Source organism: Malaclemys terrapin, chromosome 6 (assembly GCF_027887155.1).
Source record: "Malaclemys terrapin pileata isolate rMalTer1 chromosome 6, rMalTer1.hap1, whole genome shotgun sequence".
Taxonomy (NCBI): Eukaryota; Metazoa; Chordata; order Testudines; family Emydidae; genus Malaclemys; species Malaclemys terrapin.
Genome location: NC_071510.1, coordinates 89,267,993 through 89,295,492, shown reverse-complemented (window position 1 = coordinate 89,295,492; position 27,500 = coordinate 89,267,993). Strand labels below are relative to the sequence as shown.

The 27,500-nt window shown below is 42.8% G+C and overlaps 1 protein-coding gene across 2 annotated transcripts in view; it reads left to right on the top strand.

The window, feature by feature from the left end:
* The window catches only part of AP3B1 (adaptor related protein complex 3 subunit beta 1), a 272,041-nt gene that overhangs the window by 216,541 nt on the left and 28,000 nt on the right, over positions 1 to 27,500 (top strand). For both annotated transcript variants that reach the window (XM_054031900.1, XM_054031899.1), the window contains 2 exons: positions 24,266 to 24,497; positions 26,916 to 27,000. In XM_054031900.1, the coding sequence (XP_053887875.1) occupies positions 24,266 to 24,497; positions 26,916 to 27,000 (317 nt within the window). The remainder of the gene's footprint in view (positions 1 to 24,265; positions 24,498 to 26,915; positions 27,001 to 27,500) is intronic.

Below are 27,500 nucleotides of genomic sequence, written 5' to 3'. Positions count from 1 at the left end.
CGTTCTGGGGAGAAACCCTGCATGGCCCTGTTGCAACAGTCCCTGACCTGACGTGGGTCACCAATTTCCTGACACCGCCTGGAGGCGGAACCGGGCACAGCCCCCCCATGGTCTCCAGGAGGCGAATCCCCGTGGGAGTCCAAGGTGGAGTCCTTCACCCCACTGAAAAAGTATTGGTACCTGTCATATGCAACGGACTTTGATACTGGCCCCGCGACCATTGGCTGGCCACCAGGACACTGGCCCATCCAGTAGCAGTATTGGAACCATGGGTGTTTCCCCCAGTACTGCAACCCCCTTCCCAGTGGTCATACTTGATCATGTCCAAGAAGAGAGCCACTTCTTTGTTCCAGCCAACACCGAACTCTGAGTCTGGTCCTGACCCCAGCACTGAGGTCGCAGAAGGAGGTGGTACAGGTGGGAGTGGAAGCACCTGCCTCTCCCATGGTGCTAACCTTCTCTTCATTGTCTCTGGATGAGGTGGTAGCAGGCCCTTCTAACCTGCTCCCTCTGGACAATTTCAGGGCCCATCAGGAGCTTCTGAAGGGGGTTGCCACAAACTTGGGGCTGGAGGTAGAGGAGCTGAAGGAGTCCACTTGCAGCCTGATAGATATCTTGGCTGCAGTAGCTCCCTCTAGAGTGGCTCTCCTGGTCAATGAAGTGGTGTTGGGACCAGTTAGGGCTCTATGGCAGACCCCTTCCTGTCTGCCCCTTACTTCAAAATGGATAGTAAAGAAGTACTACGTACTGGCCGCCGGGTTTGAGTACTTTTATTCACATCCCTGCCCCCCGGGATCCCTGGTTGTGTCTGCCATAAACGAGAGGGACAGACAAGGGCATCCCAATGCCACCTCAAAGAATAAGGAGGCCAAGAGATGGGATCTGTTCGGGAGAAAGGTTTATTCCATGGGCAGCCTCCAACTTTGTATTTGTAACCAGCAGGCATTGCTGGGGAGGTACATTTTTTAACTTGCGGGACTTGATGGCCAAGTTCAGAGACTCCCTGCAGCCAGAGTCGAGACAGAAGTTCACAGCCATCCTGGGGGAGGGCAAGACTGATCAGAGCCTCCCTCCAGGCAGTTCTGGATGAAGCTGATTCAGCAGCCAGAACAATAGTATTGGTGGTCACCATGAAGCGCTGTTTGTGGCTCCAGTCATCGGGCCTCTCTCATGAGGTGCAGCAGTCAGTGCAGGACCTTCTCTTCAAGGGCATTGTTCTCTGAACAGATGGACTCCAATCTGCATGACCTCAAGAATTCAAGGGCTATGCTTCGCTCCCTGGGCCTATACATGCCCCTGGTCTCCAGGAAGCATTTCTGATCTCAACAGCCTCCCAGATTCTCGGGGCCTCCCAGACATGATTCCTGTAAGAAGGAGGGAAAGGGTTATAGGCATGGTCAACCCCTACCTTTCACCTCAGCCTCTCAGTCAGGCTTAAGTAGATACCCTGGTGGGTCCAGGCAGGCATTTTGAGGGTGTGCCCAAGGATGGCATACCAGACTTGAGTCAGGATCCATCCCCCTCTTGTTTTTGTACCTCCTGTTTCCCTTCCACAATGGATGGTCCCACATAACATTGGACCATTGGGTGCTCAGTATTTTGTCAGTTGGATACACCCCGCAGTTTTCGTCCACCTCTCCCTCTCAACCCCCCCACCCCCACCCCATTCCTCTTCAGGGACCCTTCTCACAAGCAACTTCTTGTCCAGGAGGTGGAAGCCCTCCTGCATGTGGGGTTGTAGAGGAAGTTCCTCGAGACTTTAGAGGGAAGGGTTCTGCTCCCGATATTTCTTAATCCTGAAGGCCAAAGGGTGCCTGCGGCTCCTCCTGGACCTGCATCATCGCAACAAATATCTCAAGAAATTGAGGTTCCGCATGGCCTCCATCATTTCCCTCCCTGGATCTGGGAGATTGGTACACCACCCTTGATCTCCAGGATGCTTATTTCCACATTTCCTTCTTCCATGGACACAGGAGATTCCTTTGGTTTGTGGTGGGCCAGTGCCACTACCAGTTCACCACACTCCTCTTAAGCCTGTCAGTAGCCCTGTGGGTTTTTACAAAGTGTATGGCAGTGGTTGCAGCTTACCTGATATGTCGAGGTGTACAAATCTACCCCTACCTCGACAATTGGCTGATCAAAGGCCGTTTGCAAGATCAGGTTCAGCACAGCATTGTCTTAGTATGGGTCACCTGTCAGGTGCTGGACCTGTTAATAAACAAACAAAAATCAACACTAGTCCCGGTGCAGAGAATAGAGTTTATAGGGGCAGTGCTAAACTCCACTCGGCCAGGGCCTATCTCCCAGAGGCCCGGTTCCAAACTGTCAGATCTAATCACCCATGTAACAGCTGACCCGCTTAAGACCGCCTGGGTGTGCATCAAGCTACTAGGTCACATGTCAGTGTGTACTTATGTGGTGCAGTATGTATGGCTATGCCTCAGAGCCCTATAGATGTGGCTGGTGTCAGCCTACTCCCAGGGCAGGCACCACTTGGACTCGGTTCTCACGATTCTACCACCTGTCTTAATGTCTCTGACTTGATGGGCAGACCCGCGTTTGGAGATGACAGGGGTGCCCTTTACAGCTCCATACCCATCAGTAATCTTGGTTTTCGACCCATCAGACTTGGGATGGGGAGCCCACCTTGGCAGTCTCAGGACCCAGGATCTCTGGTCCCAGGAAGAACTCTCCCTACATATAAATGTCAGGGCACTCAGGATGATACGCCTGGCCTGCCAAATGTTTCTTACCCAGCTGTCAGGCAGGGTGGTGCAGGACTTGACAACATGTCCTTGATGTTTTACGTCAACAAGCAAGGGAGCACTCGCTCCTCAACCCTGTGTCAAGAGGCCCTCCAACTGTGGGATTTCTGTGTGAACCATGATGTTCACCTCAAGGCGGCACACCTCCTAGGAGATCAGAATGCATTGGCAGATCACCTCAACAGGTCCCTTTCCTCTTGCCACAAGTAGTCTCTTCACCCAGAAGTGGGAAAGTCCCCAAGTGGACCTGTTCACTGCCAGATGGAATAGGAAATGCCACAAGTTCTGTTTGATGTGCAGGCTTAGCAAGGGTTCCCTGTCTGCCTTCCTGTTCTCGTGGGTGGGCAGGCTAATGTATGCCTTCCCACCGATCCCCTTGGTTCACAAGCTCCTCCTAAAGATCAAGAAGACTAAATCAAAAGTTATCTTGAGAGCTCTGGCATGGCAATGCCAGCATTGGTTTGGCACACTTCTGGACCTCTAGGTGGCAACTCCACTGGAGCTGCCATTGTGTCTAAACTTGATTTCGTAAGACCAAGGCCAGTTGCTTCACCTGAACCTCACCTCCCTACACCTGATGGGGTGGCTGCTGTGTGACTGAACCCCGAGAAGTGGGCCTGCTCAGAGGAGGTCTAGCAAGTTTTGCTAGGTAGCAGGAAGCCCTCCACCTAGGGCTACCTAGATGGCAAAGTGGAATCGTTTCACTTGTTGGGCCTCGGAACAGAATCTCCATCGGTCTTCTCTGCAGTCCATCTTGGAGTATTTGCTCAACCTAAAGCACCAGAGTCTGGCCCTATCATCGGTCAAGGTTCACTTGGCAGTGCCATCTCAGTCTTTCATCCTCTGGTCCAAGGCAGATCAGTCTTCTCACACAAGGTGTTTCCTCAAGGGTTTAGAAAGACTACCCACAAGTCTGCGAATCTATTTCTCCGTGGGATTTAAACTTGGTCCTGTCAAGGCTCATGAGACCCCACTTCGAGCTGTTGACATCTTGTTCTCTACTGTTTCTCTCATGGAAGGTCGCCTTCCTAGTGGCGATTATGTCGGCCAGAAGGGTCTCCAAAATCAAAGCCCTGACTTCAGAACCCCCTTATACGGAGTTCTTCAAACTCAAGCTCCAGCTGCGCTCCCACCCGGCCTTCCTACCAAAGGTTGTATTTCAGTTCCATAACAACCAGGACATTTTCCTGCAAGTCGTTTTTCCAAAGTCTCACAGCACCAATGAGGAACATCGGCTACAACTTCAGACGTTAGATGGGCCCTGGCCTTCTGTGTTGAAAGGACTAAGCCCTTCCGCACATCTATGCAGCTTTTCGTAGTGGTGGCGGACCGAATGAAAGGACTACCAGTATTATTCCAAAGGATCTTGCCTGGATCACTTCCTGCATCCAAGCTTGTTATGAACAGGTGAACATCCCGCCACTGGCCATTGTTACAGCTCATTCTACAAGGGTCCAGGATTCATCAATAGTGTTTCTCACGCAGATACCAGTCCAGGACATCTACAGGGCCGCTAGATGTGTCACCACATGCTTTGCTGTGTTCTCTTCAAGACGTCCGGAACATGAAGTACACTTTTTTTGTTGTTGCATCAAAAGTGAGAATTTATAGAAACTCTTCTGAAAACTAGTTATCAGAGCACCTCTTCTCCACACAATGGAGGATGTGGTGATGGTGTGCCCATAAAGCTCTCCAAAGAACATGAATTATGTCAATAAAGAACTAACCTTTGTTTATTTCTTGGTGGTAGAAGGATTATATTTTACCCGAGTAGGGCGCTGCTGTACAATTTTTTTTGTGTGCCAGTGATTTGTTCTTTAACTGAATACTTGGACTGTACATTAGGTAGGGGGTGATTTAATGCAAAATTCCAGTGCTGGTTGTATAGCTACCTAGCCTTTAAAAATTCTCCCTCTGGGGAAAGGATCAGTGACTGTTTTTACCTGTTTCAGGAGGCCTGGGAAACAAAAGCCCTAAAATAATATAGAAATGTGAGCCTGAACTGACAAAGGGCCTCATTTTGACCCAACAAATGGTCATGAACCTGTGACCAAAGGGAGGGGGGAAGAGTTGGGAGGACTTTGGCCTGCGAGTTCCCCATGTGGAAGGTGTGGGACTTCTGGCATATTTATTATGCATTTAGACCTTTTACTGTTTTTATTGTATGTTTACACTTGTAAGGCTTTTGTCCTTTAAAAAGGTACTTTGCTTTGTGAAAGCAGGTTGGTCACTGGTAAACCAGTCTTAGCTCTTGAGAGAGAGTGAAACTGCCAATGCTGAGCTAAGTCAGACTTGATAGGTAATCGGAGAATTGCAGGGGATTACAGCCTAAAACCCTGGTATGGAGAGAGAAGGATGCAGGTTCCCACCCAGATATAGTTGGCTGCTAAGGGCCTCAGACCTAAGAGGGCATTCCGAGGGCAGACCATGGAGGGGGTCAGAGGGGCAGTTACCCTGAAATTGTGACAACAGACACAAGAAAAAAAGGTAGATGGAGTTACATGTGCTGCATGGCCGCCTCCTGTCAAAAATGTTACTGTTGTTGTGGCAGATTATTACAGGATACTGACTTAGTCATTTCACAAACAACACATCTGTCACTGACCAATAATGTGTTACCATGTCAGTTTTAGGCAGGCAGCAAAAGTAAAGGCCAAGGACATTACAGTTGCTAAGGAAGGGGGACTGTTATTCAAAAAGCTTTTAAATGTTACTATATATATTTTTAACATCCTCTAAAAGCCTTTGTTAACAAATGTGGGAGGATGGGACTTTTTTGCCCCCAGTCTGTATTAGGGGGTGCTTTTTAAAAGGCTGGTAAATGATGCTCCTACATTTTTTAACATCAGCATCATTTAGAAACGTTTTAACGTTTAACGTAGTCTTACCCCATAGAAACAGGTGAATACTGGAGGGACAGATTACCCTTTAAAAGGCTGCTGAATGATGCTGTCAATAAATATAGCAACATCAACTAGATGGGTTTTAAAAAACAGGCTTCTGCTCTCTCCAGTGGCAGTATCTCAACTTTTTTGTGTGTGCTTTCATACTAATGGCTTACTAGTGCATGGTTGATCAATGTCTTGACATAATTTTGAAGGCTAACAAAGATGCAACACCAATAGCTCCTTCTAGTGTCTTATCCTCATCTGCCTATCTTGTACATTCAAATGTGCAGGAAGAGTTAAAGAAATTCCAGGATTTGTGGATTTTTTCACACTCATGGGAATCTTTAACCTTACAGCAAACTATGGATTCAATGGTTGAGAAAATGAGTACACTTGCAAATTTTTACAGTTGTGTGGTAGTCCTAAGGAACTAGCCTAAGTTATCTACAGAATCCTGTTTACCCTTAGCATAGAAGTTGGCCCTGAGGATGCTTTGTAACTCCAGGGGCTTTAGAGCATTTAGAGAGTGTTTATATTTGAAATGAATCATCAGATGTATGTTAAATATATTTTCATATGCAATAGTAGTGTTAAATTGGAATAAATTTGTTAATGGCACAGTGAGCACAGAAATAGAATGTATGCTAGTTTCATGTGTTCCTAATGCCATGTTACTGTCTCTCTTAACCTAAAGGCTTTTAAATGGCAACTGTCAAGGTTTTTGCTTAGAGCTTTAGGTCAGTAAGTTGAGAAATCTTTTAGGAAGATTTGTTCTGAAGCCAGAGGATTTACATAATATTGAGGACAATAGTAAATGTCAATATTAAACTGGATTCCAGACTAGATGGGAACATTCCCCAATTAATTGACCTTGGTAACAAATTCAGCTGGTTGTTGTGATGTCATACCTGGCAGCATGCTAATAAGTGAAAGAAATATGTTTAGCTTCAGGATTATCGGTTCACTCTTCTGTGTGACTATATGATTGAACATTTATTACATATATTCCTCAGGTGCCTATCACAGTAGTATCTAAGAGATGCAAAACACTTATTTTATTTTTAATTTAGTTCAAAATTGAAGGGGAAATCCATTTTCTGCATCAAAAGATAGCAAGGCCAATTTAGAAGAGAAATAGTTTGCCACAGACACACACACACCAAGTTTCAACTAAACTTGAATTTTTAATGAGGCTATGGATAAATTGCTAGGGTGGGAAAGTACTTCTTTTATTGGTAGGGATTACAACTCAAAAATATTCTGCCTTTGATAAATCAACAAGCAAATTCACAGCACTTATAATTAACAATTCATAAATCATTCTCTAGGATAGATTTGACTTTAACTTCAGTCAGATACTACAGTGATGAGTAACCTATGAGTAGATGGATCTTTGGCAGCTCAGATAGTTGCTACTGATATGACCATTCATATTTCTGACTATATCTATCTTGAGGAATATTGATAATCAAAGTTCACTAACTTAGAAATGATATATCCATTGAGGAGGGTAAAAATATACTCCTCTATCAAGTTTAAAATATGCCATATACCTTGTAAGCCAGAGTCCTCAATATTGTTGTGTACCAATGTACCAACTGTTCCTGGGGAAAAAATCCTTCTCATGGAGGTTTAATAATTCATTCATGACTCCAAATTGAGTTTGAACAAAGAAATCAGGGATAAATTGCCATTAACAAATCTCCCCAAATTTCACCAGATATATTATAGGCTATGTCAGATACATTTTTCCCTCAAAAAAGCCCAAAATGAGAGAATTAAACAAATCTTAAAAAACACAAGTCCGGGGATAAAGGTTTAGCATGGCCTGAGCTAACTCAGCTATAGCACCTTAATCAAATACACATTTAACTTAATTCATCCAATATGAAATGTAGATTCTCTGGACTAAAATATGATACCATAAAATGTGAAGGATAACTCAGAAAAATATTGCTCATCAGTTGCATGTTGTAACCGCCCTCACTCGGGTTGGTTGGGAAGCATGGTCAGGGTTATTACCTGTGACCAGCAGGGGGTGTGGGAAGGAGACCCAGGCCCTCCCCCTCCAATGAGCTCTGACAAGGGGCCCTTTGGGGCTACCAGTGATCTGGCAACCAAGGCTGCTTAAGGGCCCTCCCTGTGCCACTTCCTATCTCCTCCCCTCCCTCCTGGGCCAGATCAGTCCAAGGCTTTATCCTGATGGGGTAGTCCACACCAAGAAAGTAAAAAAAAGTATTACCAATGTCCAGGGTCCATATGCAACAGAGAGGGGAATGCTTCCCTCTCTGATTGTTCCTGGGGTGGATCCTCCTTTTCCTCGGTGAGGGCCCTTTCGGGGCAATTATCCTAGAGATTTCAGTTTCCCTCTGCTCTGCACTGCTTGAGCCATAGGTTGGAGGTCTGTTCTCTTACAGGTCTGTCCCCAAGTGAGCTGTTCCCCTGTCTTTTAATTCCTCAGCCACATGGACGATTTGCTGCAGGTGTGGCAGGGCTGGCTGGACCCAAAGTAATCCCTTAATCCCTTGTTGCCTAATGTGGAGTTTGAATACCACATAATACGTATGCTGGAAGTTCAATCAGTAGTTACAGAAATAAAACAAGAAAATGGTGGTGTAGATTCTGATCCTGCAATGAGTTATGCAATGTGTTCAAAATATTGCCCACATGGATAGTTGCAGGTTCAGGGTCATAATAGTGGAACCCAAAATAATAAATGGAACACCTAAAAGATATGTTGAAACAGTATATAGTTCTCAAAGTCTAGATTCAACTTCTTTAAGTGATTGCACATGTGCATTCCATACGCACACTTTGTGCGTGGTTGTTAGAGATTTTTCCCTGAGCAGTGTAAGCACCCTCTGGTGCCTCGCGCCACTGCACGCAGCTATAAAGAGCCATGCTGCCCCTGATTCCCCTCAGTTCATTCCTACCACCAGTGATGGTGGTTATAGGAGCTGCAATCATTGATTCTTCGTATCTTCCCTCCCTTAGTGTAAATAGTACCTGTAGCATTAGTTTTCAGTCTTGGGTAGCATATGTGTAAATAGTTAGTATTCCAGAGTTATTCCTAAAACTGTCTTTTTAGTGTATGCAGTGTTGTTGTAGCTGTGTTGGACCCAGGACATTAGAGAGACAAGGTGAGTAAGATAATATCTTTTATTGGACCAACTTTTGCTGGTCAGAGAGAGCTTGTTATGAAAGCTTGTCTCTCATACCAACAGACATAGGTCCAATAAAAGATATTACCTCACCCACCTTGTCTCACAAGGAAAATGGCAGACAAGTTGGATGCTGGGTTCCGGATTTTGGACAGATACAGGTAGTTAAGGGAGACAAAGATTCAAAAACATAACAGATGTGAATGGTTGCACAAAACGGTAAGAGTTTATGAATCAGCTGTGATCTCATTTACACAAAAATGCTTTTACAATGAAATTACACAGCACTTTTGAAGGTCTAATGCGGGACCGCCCAGAGGATTCAGGGGGCCTGGGGCAAAGCAATTTCGGGGGCCCCTTCTATAAAAAAAAAGTTGCAATACTATAGAATACTATATTCTCGTGGGGTCCCCTGCGAAGCCCGGGGCCTGGAGCAAATTGCTCCACTTGCCTGCCCCTGTCCCCCTCCCCCCCCGTGCCCCTCCCCCGGACGGCCCTGGTCTAGAGAGTAGGAATTGTCTGGTTTTGTCCACATAGTTGTTATTGGGGCATTTAGTGCACTGGATGAGGTATTCCACATGCTCTGACCGGCATGTGTAGGACCCATGGATCTTGCAAAATATGTTATGGGGAGTGTTGATCATTGTAGCAAAGGAGGTATGTCAGCAGGTTTTGCATCTGTTTTGGTGAGATCTGATAGATGAATGCAAACTGACTCTCTACTCTGTAGTTGATGCCACTGATACTTTCTCTAGTGCTGTGGCTACTATCATTGTCATGCACAGGGAGTCACGGCTCCTTGCCTCAGAGTTCACTAGGGAGGTCCAGAATACCATCAAGGATGTTCCCTTTCATGAATTGCACCTCTTCAATTAGAAGACGGATTAGTCCCTTCCCACGCTGAAAAACTTCAAGGCTACCCTCTGATCACGGGGGATTTGCGCACTTGCCGCTAAGAGGAAGTTTCATCGACCATTTGAGGTATACGGTTCAACAGTTCTTCTATCAGCGACCCTGTGAACCACCATGTAAGAGGCAAAGGGTTCAAAAGTCCTGCTTCCCTACACCCTCTACAACAGGTTCAGCATTTCAATCTCAGCCTCCAACTCAACATTATTTTTGATGGGAGCTCAAGAGCCACGAATCACTAAACCCAACACTTCCTGACTCTCACATCATTCGGGGGTGTTTGGAGACCAATCCTCAAGCTCTGCCATCTCAACTGCTTCATTCGCAAGTTCAGATTTCACATGGTCATGTTGGCAGCAATAATTCCATCTTTAGAAAAGGGCACGTGGTTCACAGCTTTATATGGAGGACTCCTACTTTCTTGTAGAAATTCACCCTGTCCACAGACGCTTTGTCAGATTTATGGTAGGCTCTGACCATTTTCAGTACAGCGTACTCCCCTTCAGAATAGCCATCATCCAGAGTACTTACCAAGATATTCTCAGTTGTGGCAGCTCACATCAGACATCCTGGCCTCATTGTCTTCCCATATCTCAATGACTGGCTCCTTGCTGCCAAATCCCGCCATGAGGCCAATGGGTCAATGCCCATGACGCTATGCCTCTTCTCTTCACTGGGATTCAGTGTAAACATGGAAAAATCTGTCCTCACCCCCATACAAATCTCTAGACTTCATTAGGACAACTTAAATTCTATCACTGCAAGATCATATATGCCCATGGTCAGGTTTCAGACAGTGAATGGTATCATAGCTTACATCATAAGCAACCCTCAGGTACCATCAAAACATGTCTGTCCTTACTCATTCACACAGTCACATGCCTCATGCACTTACCTCACTTCGTTCGCAATACACCACCTTCATTGCCTTCAAGCTTGGCTATAATCAGTATAATCCTCAAATTGTTATTCCATGGACTTCATGGTGACAATTCCGGCCGAGGTACTCTCCTCCTGCCTATGGTGGACATATCCTCATTGCCTATTCATGGGGGGGTCCCCTTTCTCCGCAGACATCATTGCGGACACATCCCTACTAGGTTGGGGAGCCCACATGAACAACCACAGAGCATATGGAGCATGGACATCTCAAGAGGCCAGGACACACATCAGTATCCTGGAACTATTAGCAATACGGAAGGCATGCAAGTCCTTTCTGCCATTCATCCACGCTCATCATGTACTTATAATGTGAGACAACACTACAACTGTTTTCTACATCAACAAGCAAGGAGGAGTGAGGTCCGCCTCCTTTTGTGCAGAAGGGGTTTCTCTCTGGAACTGGTGTCAGCAATTAAATGACCCTATCAGCAGCCTACCTTCCAGGGAAGCAGAATGTACTCTCAGACATTCTCAGCAGATGTTTCATAATTGATCATGAGTGGGAGCTTCACAACCTGGTATTGAACAACATTTTTATGCCGTGGGGAACTCCAATCAGGGATCTAGTCACTTCTCAAGCAAACAGCAAATGTACCAGATTGCTCCACAGAAGCCCTAAGTTACCGCTCACAGGGTGATGTTCTGCTTCTTTCTTGGTCAGACCAGTTCAACTATGCCTTCCCTCAGGTGCCATTCCTGCCATGAGTTCTACCAAAGATCCAACAGGACAGAGCGAGGGTCAGCCTGAGCGCCCCCTTCTGGCCAGACTGTTCTGATTTCCGAACCTCCTACCCATGTCATCTTAACCACAATCAGCCTCCCAGCATTATCCGAGCTCCTGACCTAGTGCAAGGGCAAGATCAAACACCCAATCCATGACCTCTCCACCTCAGGGATTAGTATTTGGATGCGCATCATCCCTAGAATGTGCTTTCTCCTCAGCTGTATGAGGCATTCTACCAGAAACTATAGATATTCCTCTAATTTTAGACTATATTCTATTTTAGAAGACATCGGGTTTATCCATCTATTGTCCACTAGTGGCAATCAGTGCATACCATCCACTTTCTCAGGGCTACTCAATTTTGGCACACCCACTGACCAATAAATTCTGGAAAGGCTTAATGAGAATCTGCTATTCAGCAGATTGCACCCCAGTGCGACCTAAACCTTGTTCTCTCTCTGCTAACAAGCTCTCTCCTCCGTTTGAGCCATTTACTACTTGCCCCATGTCCCTCCTTTCCAGGAAAGTCATCTTTCTTGTAGCTATTACATCAGCAAGACGGGTTGGCGAACTTGGAGCAGTGATTGCAGACCCTCTATACACTGTATTCCATGAGGATACGTTTTCTTTACATCTACAGCCCAACTTCATCCCTAAAGTAGTTTCAGAATTTCACATTAACCAATCCATTCACTTACCTGTGTTCTTCCTGTAACCACACAATTCCACAGAAGAATGAAGTTTTCACTCTCTTGATATTCAATGAGCCTTGGTCTTTTGCCTGCAGAGAACAAAACCAATCAGGAAATTTCCGAGACTGTTTGTCGATATAGCAGAAAGAGTCAGAGGGCACATCATCTCCACCCAGAGAATCTCTAAATGGATCTCTGGCTGCACTCTACTCTGCTGTCAGTTCTTGTGTGCTTAAAGAGCATTGTGTGATCAGGCCCTTTATGCCTAAATCAAGGAAAAGGTTAAACATGCAAAATAATACCATTTTTTGTGTCATTGTAAAGCTTTAAGCTACGTTTTGCATGAAAAATGCATTCTACCATGCTGGTTTTGCTTTGAAAAATCAGTATCAATAGTTGACTCTTATTGTTTAAGAGCACTAATGATTCATGATCCACATTTATACTGAAAACACAGTATTATGCCAAGAAGCACATTTTCCATCTTAAAAATGCATTTGACTGCTGAAGCATGGGATAAATTATGGGATTTTTTTCTGGTGTTTGGAGTAACCCCTTTTTAGGACCAGATTCTGATCCCTCATACTCCTGAAACGCTACTGTCTTCAGAGTACTTATTTTATATTTACACAGGCATATTTGAGATCTGAATCTGATTCATAATTGTTTAATGGAAAAACCTTGAATGGTACCTAATGTTAGAAAAATGAAAGCTATATAGGAATGTGTAATTTGACATAAATTAAGTAACATTTTTTTTGGAAAAGAGTAATTCTAAATTCTAAGATACTAATTTTTTTTATTATAAACGTTGAGAGGTCCTACTTCCATTTCACAGATTATATTGAAGACATTACTAAAAAAAAAAGCCAGTTTTGATGCCTGTTTAAGAGACGCCATAAATTTTAAACTCAGTGGAAAAGAGGGCTGAGAAAAGGAATTAATATTGACTGGCTTATGGAAACAGATTAATAGACATGTAATAAAAGCCACCCTGGTGTGAGACTGAAGTCTATTCAATTCAGAAATCAACAACAGCAGTCATTTTCCCCCTTTCAAGATGTTTAAGACAAAAATCATTACCGAGACAAATGCTTGATTTACAGTACCAGTTCTTGGAGATTAATACATTGTCTAGGCATTGGGAGATACTGGCAAAAAACATTCTTTATATTAATCATATGCTTACTATCAGACTTGCCCCTAAACAATCTTTAATCATTTTAGGGACACAAAGTCTAGTTATAATACTACTAGTGAGGCTGATGGTGGTTTAAAAAAAAATATATATATATATATATTTTTTTTTAAACCACCATCAGCCTCACTAGTAGTATTATAACTAGACTTTGTGTCCCTAAAATGATATAAATGATATATATATATATAGAGAGAGAGAGAGAGAGTATTGCAGTTGAAATGGAAGACAATTTCCTGTAGTAATGGTTTGGAAATATGTTTATTGCATAGATTACTGTTGAATGAGCTATTACTGTACAGAAAAGAGTTAAAATATTCTCCAGAATTTGACATAAAGCTATTGAGAATCATTCTAGATAATATAGCCTAGGTTGAATCCTGTTGAGCTTGATTTACTTTTCCAGGCTGCTGGAAGATGGAGTTTACTTTTTTTAATACCTTTTGTTTGTTACTGGTATTCTCTTTTCTTTGTTTCCTTTAGTAATCCTTATGAACATTGCTTAGTTATGCTTTTATGTCAGGGTTTATTACGTGATTTTGAGGTGTAGGTGTTTGCGTAATGCAGTAAGTAATATCATATGTGGCTCTTGTAAGCTCAGTATGTTAAGTTGGTATTCTTTCTACAATTTTAATGCTTTTTGTTATTGTATCTTTCACAAATTACTAATTTATCCTTGGAAAATTAATTTAATTTTGTTGCTAAAAGTACCCGAAGGGAGACGACTACCATTGTCTATATATGTGTAACACGCAACTGGTAATGGAGGGAAAGAAAATTAATATAAATAAAAAAGGAATTAATAATCTTTTTCTCACTCATCTTCCCCACTACCGTGCAAACCTATGGTGAACGTCCCCTTATAGTTTTAAATTGAAAGCTCATGTAAGTGTGGCTGGGCTATATGCTAGCATTCTACCTCATCCTCTTCTCTTCTTAAATATTCAGGAGTTATTGGAGCATAGACTTGCAGTGTGTATAAGAAGATATAGCTCACAGCTCAATAGGTCATTCTTGGATTATGTCATGGATACTGCCAATAGGAGGGCAATGGAAAAGCTGCTTAGAAACAGAGATTAAATTATTCAGTTCATCGCTTTTACAGAATGTAATTTAAAGGAATAGAATCATAATTTTTGTGGTTGTTGAGAATGGTTTATTTCTTCAATAATATATACATTTATACGGTCACATATCCTTTTTTGCTAAGTAGTGGCAACATCTAGTCTAAATTTGTCACTATAGCATTATTGAACAAGTATTGTAAAATAAAAAAGCAAGGCAGAAATGGTTTACGGCTCCCTTTTAAAAAATATGCCTCATGTATACAAGAAAGGTTATCCTGCTCTGATGTCTGTACTAGATACAAATGAGCCTAGGTAGTTCCCTTTATTTAAACAGGCAGGGGATACACGTTTTAAAAACGAAAAAAGAGCATTTGAACTCTCAAAGGCAAGCAAATTCAGCATTACAATCTACTGCATCCTCAGCCAGCTCTGTTGCGACTAGTATAGCAACAAATATTGTCAATGATATTAGAGCCCCTTTAGCACAGTGAACTGGATCGATGAAGGAACAGATTTTTTAAGTCAGACTCCTAATACTGTTGTAATTTTTGGTATAGTTTTTATAAATAGAAGTACAATAATATAGCTGCAACTTCTGTGGGGTGTTGGGTCCTCTACTGAGACTTTCTCCAGGATGCAGAAGATATGGAGGCCCCCCTGCAGAACTGCTTTGCTGGCTTCTGTCAGTATAATCATACCATGGGGCTCCAGTAGCATGGATGGCCTTTGTGCGCATCCATGCTTCTGGGTGAATATCACTGTAAATGTGAACATACCTTAGTTGGATTGCTAAAATGTAGAGATTCAAAAAGATTGGCTCATAGAACAGCTGCTTCAAAATAGTATGTCTTATTTTTTCAAATTCTCATTTTAAATTCTATATTTCAATCACTTTTAAACAGCTACATTAAAAAAGTTTTACAAGTTTAATCTTAATAATTTCCAGCAAAAAAAGCAGACATGCTATGTCATAAAATAACTATTAGTGACTAGTTTGTATCCTATAAATCTAACTTGAGTTGATAATATGGTCCATTACCAGCTAACTGCATAGAGTATTTTTCATTTTACACTCTTCAGTTACTTTTTAGTGAAGTGTTAAAAAATATGAAGCTTTTCTCCTCTCTAAAATTGCACGCTGTCTGTCTGTTATTAGGGAGATAACAGCTCTTATAAATGTTTCAGTAAGCGCTAAGTAGACAGTTATGTGCACTCTCATTCCACGCTTATTTGCTTACTGTAATAAACTGATAAAATATGTGTGGTTTGTCTCTGTGTATCTACAGGCATCATGAGTCACATAGATTTCCTTTAGAAATAATGTTGTGTCTGTAGAATTGATTGGTTATTTTCATAAACCATCCAAAGGTACACAGACAACTTTTATTATTTAAACATATGCCGTGTAAGATTTGTAGTGGGTTATCTCTCATTGCTAGATGCTTCTTGTTCTATTAACTCTTTGGGGAAGTTTATTTCATAGTGATTACAGTTTTTGACTCATAGGCTTCTTAAGTATTGCAGCTATATGCATTGAAGATTTTAAAATTGAAACAAGAAAACTGTTTTTACCAGACTGAACTTGTTTGTTGCGTAGATTACCTCTGAATCACGTTTGCCTTCATCTTACATGAAACCCTTACCTCTATTGTCAACTAGATGGTTTGAGAATTCTAGCTATCATATTTTATACATTACATATCTTGGTTCAGATTTTTGGGTACCAGTGTGTTAAATATAGCTGAAGAGGATGTTTTATATAAATACTAATATTCCTCTGGCTATACTGTAAAATGCCATGTATGTTTAGTTACTGGTCTGTAGTTTGATTTTTTTTTTAAATAAAAATGGAATTGCCTGGGTATAAATTAGACTGCAGATGTTAAAAGTAATGCTAATTATATGGGCATATTTAGAAAATCTGGTCTGCAATAAATCAAAAGCCTTTTGATAAAATCTGTTGAGTCAATGCCAAAATTTGTTCAACGTATGTTGGGACAGACAGTCTTCATACTGATTATACAGGTAACTTACTTTAGATGTCTGACTTGTTTTCATCATTTCTGTTCTGTTAATTAATAAAATATTAGCTATAGCTATATGTGTTACATTACAGAAAAATTGATATGATAGTTCATTGCCACAAGAATTTTACAATGAGCACTGCTCTTGCTTCAAGAATATGTTGGGATTATATATGAATTTTAAAAAAAAAAATCTGCTAGTTCCAAAAATTTGGACTATAGTGTGGGACAGAGTTTTATTTAGGAGCATGAAAGCAAACTTTAAAGTTTAGAAAAAGCATTTCCCTGGGTGTATGTTTGACAATATTTTGCACTTACTTTAGCACATCAAAGCATTTACAACATTTAGCCTCATAACACCAAGTCAGGTTACATTATCCCCATTTTACAGATTGGTAAACTGAGGCTCAAGTAAATTGTCTTATCCAAAATGAGACAGTAGCAGAGCTGAAATTGGAGTAATAGAATCATAGAATTAGAAGGGATCGCAAAGGTCATCTAGTCTAATCCCCGGCCAGGATGCAGGAGTCTAGAAGTTCTTCTTTGAGTCATTGTACAAATGTATTCCACTTCAGATGGGTTCGCAACCAGTGCATAAGAGTTGGAGATTTTTCTCTTAGCACTACCCACTGGGGGAGTGCATGCAACCTCTGCAGCTGTGAGATGGTATAAAGGGTGGAGCTGCTTCAACCCTGTCCCCTCAGTTACTTCTTACTGCCTGTGATCGTTAGAGCACGTTGGCTTGCTTTGCAAGTGTTCTCCTGTTCAGGGGTTTTGTTTTCTCTTGTATATAGTTAGAGCTTTGGAATAATTGTCATTTGTTATTTTACTTCATTTATTTAGTGTCAGTTCCTGCGCGTTCTGGGTGCCAACTCCCAAGTACCAAGGCGTGCTTTCATCTGGGCTCTATGCCTTGCACTGGTTGCAAGAAGTCTCTGCTAGAGAGTGACCCACATTCCAAGTGTCTTAAGTGCCTCAGAGAAGGTCATGTCAGGGATCTTCATCAAATCTGCAGGGACTTCAGTTCTCAAAGCCTAGATTCAACTTCTTTAAGTGATTGCACATGTCCATTCCCCGGCCAGGATGTAGGAGTCTAGAAGTGGTTTGAGCATTGGCCTGCTAAACCCAGGTTGTGAGTTCAATCCTTGAGGGGGCCACTTAGGGATCTGGGGCAAAATCAGTACTTGGTCCTGCTAGTGAAGGCAGGGGGCTGGACTTGATGACCTTTCAAGGTCCCTTCCAATTCTAGGAGATAGGATATCTCCATTAATTTATTTATTTATAATTTTATCCACCTGCCAGATCCCCGAGCAGATGACAGGATAGTTCAAATGTGGAATCTCAGGAAGTTCCCCTGGTACCAACACTGGTACCAAGCAGAAATAACCTTGCATACCACAACCTCCATGTGGGGAGGGTACAGGAGGCTAGAATTCACCTCTTTTGCTGTTCTCCCCAGAAGAGCTGGTGGTGTCTGCAGTGTCCTCACCTCTTTAGGATGACTAGAGGGCCTACCAAGAACTCCTAAAGAGGGTTGTTTCTTCTGTGGACATCCAGGTCAACGTACTGCAAGATAATGCCTATAGCCTGGTGGACATACAGTGGTCAGCAAGATTTTCCTGTGTAGCCCTACCTACAAGATTATTGTGACAAACACCATCATCTATGCTACTAACAGCCAAGAGAATTGCGCACAAGCACCCTGGTTCTTCTCAGGGCTATGAACATGTTTGTACCCATCCTTCATCAGTTTCTTTGGTTGTCTTGGCAGTAAACAAAAGAGCATATCAGGGATTGCCATCATCTACCCCAAAGGATAAAGAAGCAAAAAGATGACCTTTTCAATAGAAACGTTTATTCCACTGTCAGCCTGCATTGTATCCTTGCTGGACAGATAAGATTTCTCCCTCTGGGACAGTGTTCACCTCAAAGCATCCCACCTTCCTGAGGTTCACAACAGTCTGGCGAATTGCCTGAGCAGATCTTTCAGCAGAGATCACAAGTGGTGTCTCAGAGCAGACATTGTGAGCCTCATTTTTCCAACATGGGAGGGTCTCTCGGATAGATCTATTTGCTACTCACCACAACAGGAAGTGCCAGCTCTTTTATTCAAGGGCAGCTCATAGTCAGGGATCTCTTAACAGATGTTTTCCTTGTCTTGCAGAAGCACAAGCTGATGTATGCCTAGCCTCCTATTCCAATGGTGTTGACTAAGCTCAAGCAGGATCAGGCCCACATGATCCCCATAGCACTGGCTTGGCTTTGCCAACATTGGTTATCCCGTGTGCTGAGCCTCTCCACAAGGGCTTCTTTGACATTACCTCCAGAGTACAACCTGATTCCCTAGGAACCCAGCTGATTCCTGCATCCCAACTCTTTTGTGCTCTCCATCTTACCACCTGGATGTTCCCTGGTTGATGCCTGGTTGTTTGGGGGAATATACAAAACATCCTCCTGAACAGCAGAAAGCCTTCTATTAGATACTTACTTATTGAAGTGAGAGCCATTTTCCTTCTGGTCATAGCAAAAAGGTATTTCGCCAGTCCAGGCCTCTGTCAAACATATTCTACCTGAACATCCAACATCTATCCACCTGAAACAGCAAGTCATATCCATTAGATCCATCCAGGTTCACCTTGCAGATGTTTCCTCTTTCCACCCTTCAGTCGCAAGCCACTCAGTATGTTTTAACCAGGGGTGAAAGTAACTTAAAGGAATTATCGGTACGCCGGAATCCTGAGCCGGGGTGTGGCCTCAACCAGAAGAGGCTTGATCAAGATTTAAAGGCCCCGCTGCGGCTGGGAGCCCGGAGCTAAGGGGCAATTTAAAGGGCCCGGGGCTCTGGCCGCCACTACTGCAGCGGAGCTCCAGGCCCTTTTAAACCACCGACAGAGCCCTGCTGCCGCTACCCCGGGGCTCCGGCAGCCGGGCTCAGGTGGTGCTTTAAAGGGCCAGGGCTCCCCGCAGTGGCAGGAGCCCCGGGCTCCTTAAAGCACAGCCGGAGCCCCGCTGCCTGAGCCCCGGGGTAGCAGCAGCAGGGCTCAGTTGGTGGTTTAAAGGGCCAGGGCTCCCCGCAGCAGCAGGAGTCCCAGGCCCTTTAAAGCACCGTCCAAGCCCAGCTGCCTGAGCCTCAGAGTAGGTGGCAGGGCTGGGGTGGCACTTTAAAGGGCTGCCCTCAGAGGCAGGAGCCCCGGGCCATTTAAATCACCGCCCGAGCCCGGCTGCCGGAGCCCTGGGGCTTGGGAGGCAATTTAAGGGGCCCGGGGCTCCAGCCGCTGCAGGGAGTCCCGGGACCTTTAAAGTGCCAGCCTGGGGAAGCCGGTCTGGTCCGGCATGCCGTACCGGGCCGACTTACTTTCACCTCTGTTTTTTACCCACTGTCAATTAGGTTCTTAAAAGGTATGGACAAGTTATATGTCCACATTGCAGAACCTATCCCTCTCTGGGACTTTAATCTGTTGCAAACAAAGTGGATCCTTTGAACTGATGGCTAACTGTTTTTACTCCTCTATCCATGAAAGTAGCATTTTTTGGTAGCTATTACCTCTGTGAGAAGAGTGGTAGAACTACAAGCAATTGGTAGCTGACCCTCCCCACACAATCTTTTATAAGGACTCCATATACATACGGCCACATCCAAATTTTTTTGACTTTAGTATCAGAATTCCACCTCAATCAAGCAATTTACTTAGCAGCCCCAGTTCCTTATATTCCTAAACCCTAGTCTCAAAAGGATCAAGAGAGAATCTATATCCTGGATGTTAGAAGAGTGTTAGCTTTTTACTTGGACAGGAGTAGGTTGTTTAGGTCATCCTCCCAACTGCAAGTTGCAGACAGGATGAAAGACTTTCCAGTTTTTACCTAGAGAATCTTTTCCTGATTTTGTCTTGCATACGTCCGTGCGACAACTTGTCTTTCGAAAGTGTTGTGCAGTTTTCCTTTGAGGATGAGCACTGATAGGCCAGATATAGGGTGATCGCTTTGTGAAAAGTGTTCACTCAGAGGTGTTGTGGTGTTTTTGTCTTTTATAGTTTTCCTGTGAGTTCATTCCAGAGCATAGTGATTGTCTAGTGTCACCCACATGGTTGTTACTGGGGCTTTACTGCACAAGATGAGGTATACCACATGTTGTTTATTCCCATCCCCACCCAACTAGCTCACATTCCTCCCCCATTTTCCTCGCTGGCTCTGTCTCCCTGCACAACTAGTCCTACGCTCCCCCCAGCTCCCAGTTAGTTAAGTAGTGACTGAAGTTGTTGTCCCTGTCTCATATGTTGGAGAAATGAGGTGTGTAGTGAGTGAGGCAGGTAACTGCAATAAAGGATAGGGCAGTCTCAAAGGGCAAAATGTCCCACAGCACCTCTAACTGGCGGCTGCTACTCACTCTCCTGCTGCCTTGGAAAGAGCAGTCAGTCAGAAGGGGGTTATCTCCACTGTGTATGTGGTTTTCCCATGTCAGGAGACCCAATACACTTAGCAGGTTTAGAAGTGTGCTGAAGTGGTTATAGACCCTTCTGCCTCTGTCCCTAGCATGTCCCTGTCCGTCCTTGCTCCTCAGCCCTCTGCATTCAAATCATGCAGTTTCCTTTTCCTCCTCCATGCTGCCTGGGCACTAATACAGAAGGTAGAAAGCACTGAGAGTACTGGAGAAAGTCTCCCTACTCTGTTCTTGTGCCTGGCACCACAGTGTCTCCTGGCAGACAGGAGGAGTAATTACTACAAGGTCATGCTCAGCCTGGCAGCCCCAGCTTGGAGCATGCTCACTGAGATTTGTGGGGATGGCACATACTCAGTGTGGCTGGCATAGAGCTCTGTGGAGGTGCAGCACACTCAATGCAGACAGTGCAAAAATTTGGTCTAGATTAATATACTATAAGAGAATCATAGAATATAAGGGTTGGAAGAGACCTGTGGAGGTCATCTAGTCCAATCCCCTGCTCAAAGCAGGACCAATCCCCAACTAAATCATCCCAGCCAAGGCTTTGTCAAGCCGGGCCTTAAAAACCTCTTAAGAATGGAGATTCCACCACCTCCCTCAGTAACCCATTCCAGTGCTTCACCACGCTCCTAGTGAAATAGTGTATACTAATATCCAACATGACACCGATGTTTCTTGTTCTGTCATCTACCACCACTGAGAACAGCCAAGCTCCATCCTCTTTGGAACTCCCCTTCAGGTAGTTGAAGGCTGCTATCAAATCCCCCCTCACTCTTTTCTCTTCTGCAGACTAAATAAGCCCAGTTCCCTCAGCCTCTCCTCGTAAGTCATGTGCCCCAGCCCCCTAATCATTTTCGTTGCCCTCCACTGGACTCTCTTCAATTTGTCCACATCCCTTCTGTAGTGGGGGGACCAAAATTGGATGCAATACTCCAGGTGTAGTCTCACCAGTGCCAAATAGAGGGGAATAATCACTTCCCTCGATCTGCTGACTATGCTCCTACTAATACAGCCCAATATGCTGTTGGCCTTCTTAGCATCTTAGCACTGCTGACTCATATCCAGCTTCTCATCCACTGTAATCCCCAGGTCCTTTTCTGCAGAACTGCTGCTTAGCCAGTCGGTCCCCAGCCTGTAGCGGTGCATGGGATTCTTCCTTCTGAAGTGCAGGACTGTGCACTTGTCCTTGTTGAACCTCATAAGATTTTTTTTTTTTGGCCCAATCCTCCAATTTGACTAGGTCACTCTGTATCCTATCCCTACCCTCCAGTGTATCTACCTCTCCCCCCCAGTTAAGTGTCATCTGTGAACTTGCTGAGGGTGAAATTAATCCCATCATCAATAAAGACGTTTAACAAAACTGACCCCTGGAGCACTCCAATTGATACTGGCTGCCATCTAGTCATTGAGCTGTTGATCACTACCTATTGAGCCTGACAATCTAGCCAGCCAGGTGTATAGTTGGTTGAAAAAATGTACTTACAGTAGCTATCAATGGTTTGCTATCAAACCAGGAGGACATATCTAGTGGAGTCCCTCAGGAGTGTGCCTTGCCTCTAGAATTAGTCAATATTTTAATTAATGGCTTGAATATTGGAGTTAAGAATATGCTTATAATATTTGCGGATGACCTAAGCTGCCAGAGTCGGGGTGGGTGGGTCTGCAGGCATTTTGGAAGACAGGATTAGAACTCAAAATGATCTTGTGAAATTGGAGAATTGCTCTGAATTCAACAAAATGAAATTCATTGAAGATAAGTCCAGAGTACTACACTTCGGAAGAAAAAAAGCAAATGCACAACTACAACATGGAGAATAACTGGCTAGGCCATAGTACAGCAGAAAAGGATCTGGGGTTTTTATATCATAAATTGAACATGCACCAGCAATGTGGTGCAGTGGCAAAAAATAAATTTAAAAAATGCTAGTATTCTAGGGTTTATTACCAGCAGTGTCATATGTAAAACATGGGCATAATTGTTCTGCTCTACTTAGCCCTGGTGAGCCTCAACTGGAGTATTGTGTCCATTTTTAAGCATCACACCTTGAGAAAGATATAGACAAATTGGAAAAGGTCTAGAAAAGGAGATAAAAAAATAATAATAAAGGGTTTAGAAAACCTAACCTATGAGGAAAGGTTACAAAACCTGGCTATGTTTAGTCTTGAGAAAAGAAGACTGAAGGGGAACCTACTGAGGACTGTTAGAAAGAGGTTGATTAATTGTTCTCCATATCCACTGAAAATAGGACAAGAAGTAGTCAGCTTAATTTGTAGCAGGGAAGATTTGTTGTTTCTTTTGCTTCTTTGGTTGTGGGTTTTTTTGGCCTTGCTAGCTAGTAAGTCAGGTTCTGTGAAAAGTGTTATTCGTATGTTTGTTAATATCACTTTTCACAGCAGCAGACTTGTTAGCTAGCTGGGAGGCAGTGAAAAGTGATATTAACAAACATACAAATATCACTTTTCACAGCAGACTTACTCAGCCCTGGCAAGCCAGGGAACAAATTAAGCCTTGGATGGGAAGGTAGATAGGGAGGCAGGGGAGGCCAGGGGTGATAGGGTAGGTAGGTGAGGGGCTGGAGGCAGCAGTGGGGACCAGGGGCTGATAAAGGGGAGGAGGGGTGAGCCTAAGCCCAGCAGCCGGGGGTCGAAGCTCGCTGCGATGCAGCCAAAGAACCTGCGCCCAGTGCTCCACAGTCAGAGCCGCAGCCGCAGCCAAAGCCTGCCGCTTCAGGAAGCTGGAAGCCTGAGTGAGCCCCAATGCCCCGAGGAAGGTAGAGGACTCACATCGGCTGTCTGCTCCTCCAGCATTTGTGGCTCAAGAGGGGCACAGGGTCCAACCCCTCCGTGCGGCCCCAGGGGAGGGGCCTCTGCTTTTTCTCTCCTCCCCCCCGCCCCCCAAATCACCACCCAGGAGGCTATCGCCGCAAGAAAGCATTTGGACACAGTGGCCACAATTGAGAAATGTTGCTAGAGCAGCTGGACCATTTTAGCTGAAACTTAAAAAATCAGTTTGAAGCAGACAAATCTCAGCTCAAACAATCTGGCAAAGTTATAAGCAATTGGAAATAGTCTTATAATAGAAAGTTAGACTACTTTAACTATAAGCGGAGCTGTTAGTTCTCAGTACCAGAAATGTTGTGATTCTATTTCATGCTGTTTCAAATATTTCCTTTATTATGTTCTATTTGTGGACTTGAATATTTTCAACATGTTCTAATAGTTTTTCCACACATTTGTTCCTGTTGATGAAGTCAAAGCTTTAAGGTATTTTCATGAAAATCAATCTGCCCCCTGATACTGCATTCCTTTCATGTCCAAATCTCCCACAGAAGAGAGAGGGAGTTCTAACTGGTGCAGAGAGTGCAGTATTTAAACTGTCATATTATGTTCTTATTCTACTATCCACAAGAATTGGCTAGTATATTGTTCACTAATTTTTAACTTTTTTATGTAACAGGTCAGTTCCCCAATCTTTGTGCCAATGAAAACTCATGAATTGCTTCATCGAATGAGTGGGAAAGGATTAGCAGCTCATTATCACTTCTCAAGGCAGCCGTGCATTTATGGAAATCAAATGGTATCTGTACAAGTGACATTAACGAACACCACAGACCAGAAGTTAGAGAATATTCACATAGGGGAGAGAAAGCTACCTGCAGGCATGAAGATGTACGTGTTTAACCCAATAGGTAATCATCTTTTTAAAACTAACTATGCAAAATCCTATTGTTTTGTTTAGTTAAAAACATGAAATGGAAAATATCAAATGTATTGATTTTTTTTAAGTTAATTTTTTATTTTAGAGATTGACCGAATCAAAAAATAAGCATTATGTGGCAAGGATGTGTGGTTTAATAAGGTGTCTGTTAAAAGGGAGCATTTCCAGTACAGTTAGAATGAATCAAACCATATAGTCATACTGCCTCTGGTTGTAATTTCTTCAGATCCTTTCATGTGAACATAAGAATGGCCATTCTGGATCAAACAAAGGTCCATCTAGCCCAGTATCCTGTCTTCCCTTTTTCCAACTGACCTCTTAGCTGTTTGGTCACTAAACTGACTAAGCAGCTATCTTAGGACAATGCCAACTGGAGGTTTGTGCCAGCAAGTTATGTTCACATCCAAGGAATAACCATGGCACTTACGTAAAAAGTGGCTATTTCAGAGCAAACTTTCCATGCTACTGTCAACCAAACATATGGTCAAATATTTTGCATGGATAACATTTGATTCAGTTTGTATTTTAATAATGATACGTCTCTATTGTTTTTATAACTAAACATCTACTTCAAGACAATGACAAAATCTAAACTTGGTACTAAGTTGAACTGAATGGTGTCTACCCATCTGTATATATAAATAAGCTCTTAGCCTGAACTATCCTGTCTAAATGGAGAGGTAGTAGCCTTTCTAGAGAGAAGTTTGTAACTCATATTTTATCATAAACCCAATTTTTTCCTTCTTTCCTAAAATCCACAATGGAATATCATCCTCAAAATTTAGACAAAAAAACTAGTAGAATTTTTACCAGATTTGAAGTTAATCAAGAGGTTCCATAATTGTAACACATTTAAAATTGGACATGTTCACTGGAGCTTTTGCCACTTTTTTCCCCGGACAAAAAAAAATCTGAAACCGATAAGTTTATTTGTGGTATCCACATCATGCACACTCCTTCATAACCTCAAGCAGAAAATAATTCTATTAACAGAATAAAATTTATGTAATTTTTATTTCCTTCTATGTTGTTGCTTGTCTGATTTGCTTGTACTCAAGTTTTCTACATTCTTCCTCAATTTCTTCTGGATCTGAAGTTTTTATACCCACCTGTGTCTTATCCTTTTCAGTACATTTTGTATTTTTTGTTTCTCTCATGGGTGTTGTCTACTTTAAGTCCCATAATTCCACCAGGAGAGCACAGTGGAAGTGTCTTTGTAGTCAGGCATTCTTATCAGTTTTCCAAACTTACTCTAGCCTCTGCAGTTGCAGCTCTGCCATTAATAGTAACAGTGGCAAATGGGGAATGGAGTATTTCTTTCTTGATGCCACACAGATCCTTATACAGACTTGACTTTCTTGAAGCACTTTGTTTTCCCTCCATTATTCTGCATTACTTGAAACCCTCCTCCTCTGGGTTTTCTGCATTCTTCCACAATTTGCTTTACTGCCGTTAGACTTCTTTATATTTCTCCCCATCATTAAACAGCTGACTCCTTCTGATTTCCTAAATATGTAGAACACAGTAGCACAAAAATTTTCTCTGTCCAGACGTTTTTAATTTAACATTCCTTTCTGTAATGGCATCTGTTCAATTACCTTCCTGTGTGTTGTCTCTCTTGTCTGTTCTCTAGTTGAAGTTCTCCTCAACAACCACTTTTTGTATATGTTCCTTTGGTTTCAAAGAAGGACCCAGCACCTCACCTAATCCTTCAGTCTGCAAGTCCTATCCTAAGTCCTTCAGTCTGCAATAGTGTAGGGTTAGAATGGTGATCTGGCTCTGAAGAGGTTCAAGAAACAAACAGTGAACTTACTCTTGATGTCTTCGTTTAGGAAGTGCTGCATTCTGCACTGCTTGTAAAATGGAGGTGTATCCTCCATTTTAGGTCCATAATCTTCCCAGCCTCCTATGTAACTAGTGCAAACAAAATTTGGAGAGAAGTAGGCCACATTTGACTAGAATTTTTTAAACTTGATTTTCCCCATCAGTGTATAGTAATGTGCATTTTACTATTGCTCTTGTGCTGTCTTGCTCTTCAGTTTTCAGATTGAATGAATAAGTGGTGTCATGCTGAATTTTTTTTATGGAGATATACCTATCTCATAGAGCTGGAAGGGACCCTGAAAGGTCATAGAGTCCAGCCCCCTACCTTCACTAGCAGGACCAAGTACTTATTTTGCCCCAGATCCCTAAGGGGCCCCCTCAAGGATTGAACTCACAACCCTGGGTTTAGCAGGCCAATGCTCAAACCACTGAGCTATCCCTCAGAAGCTCTCAAAGTTTAAAGAAGCTGTAAACATTTGTTGTTTTACATGTTATCAAATTTTTGTATTTAGATTGGCTGATCTGATTTTTTTTTTTAATGCTTAATTTACATGTTCTATTCTAGAATTTCTTGAGCCTGAGGAGTCCATTACTGTCTCAATGGGTATTGACTTTTGTGATTCTACTCAGACTGCCAGTTTCCAGTTGTGGTAAGTTTGTTTTTGTTTTGTTTTACATTTGATAGTTCTGAATGGAAACTGAGGGGAGAAATCTTAGTCTTTGTCTTTTTTACACAACTTCTTCCATAACTAGATTTAAAACATATTTGAATTTGCTCTGATTATATTTGGAACTAGTTTGAAGCCTAACTAGAATTTTTATGGGCAAAGTGCGCATTGTATTTTCTGTATTTGTTTCAGAATTGGGCAAAATAGCTCATCATAAAATGGACATTCAAGGTGTATATAGAGAAATGAGGCATATTTGTAAACTTGTAAACTTTACTATTCTACTATTTTTCCTATCGTGATATTGGCAAATGATTTTTGAAAGTTTGTGTTACTTGATGAGAATTAACTTATATATATTAAAGTCGAACTGCACTTTCAAATCTGGGTTACCTAAACAAATCAGTTTCTTCTGTTAGGTACCTGACCTGTTTGTGGCTCTGTTCTTTTCACGAGTTTACTTTGGTAACTCTGAGGTTGCA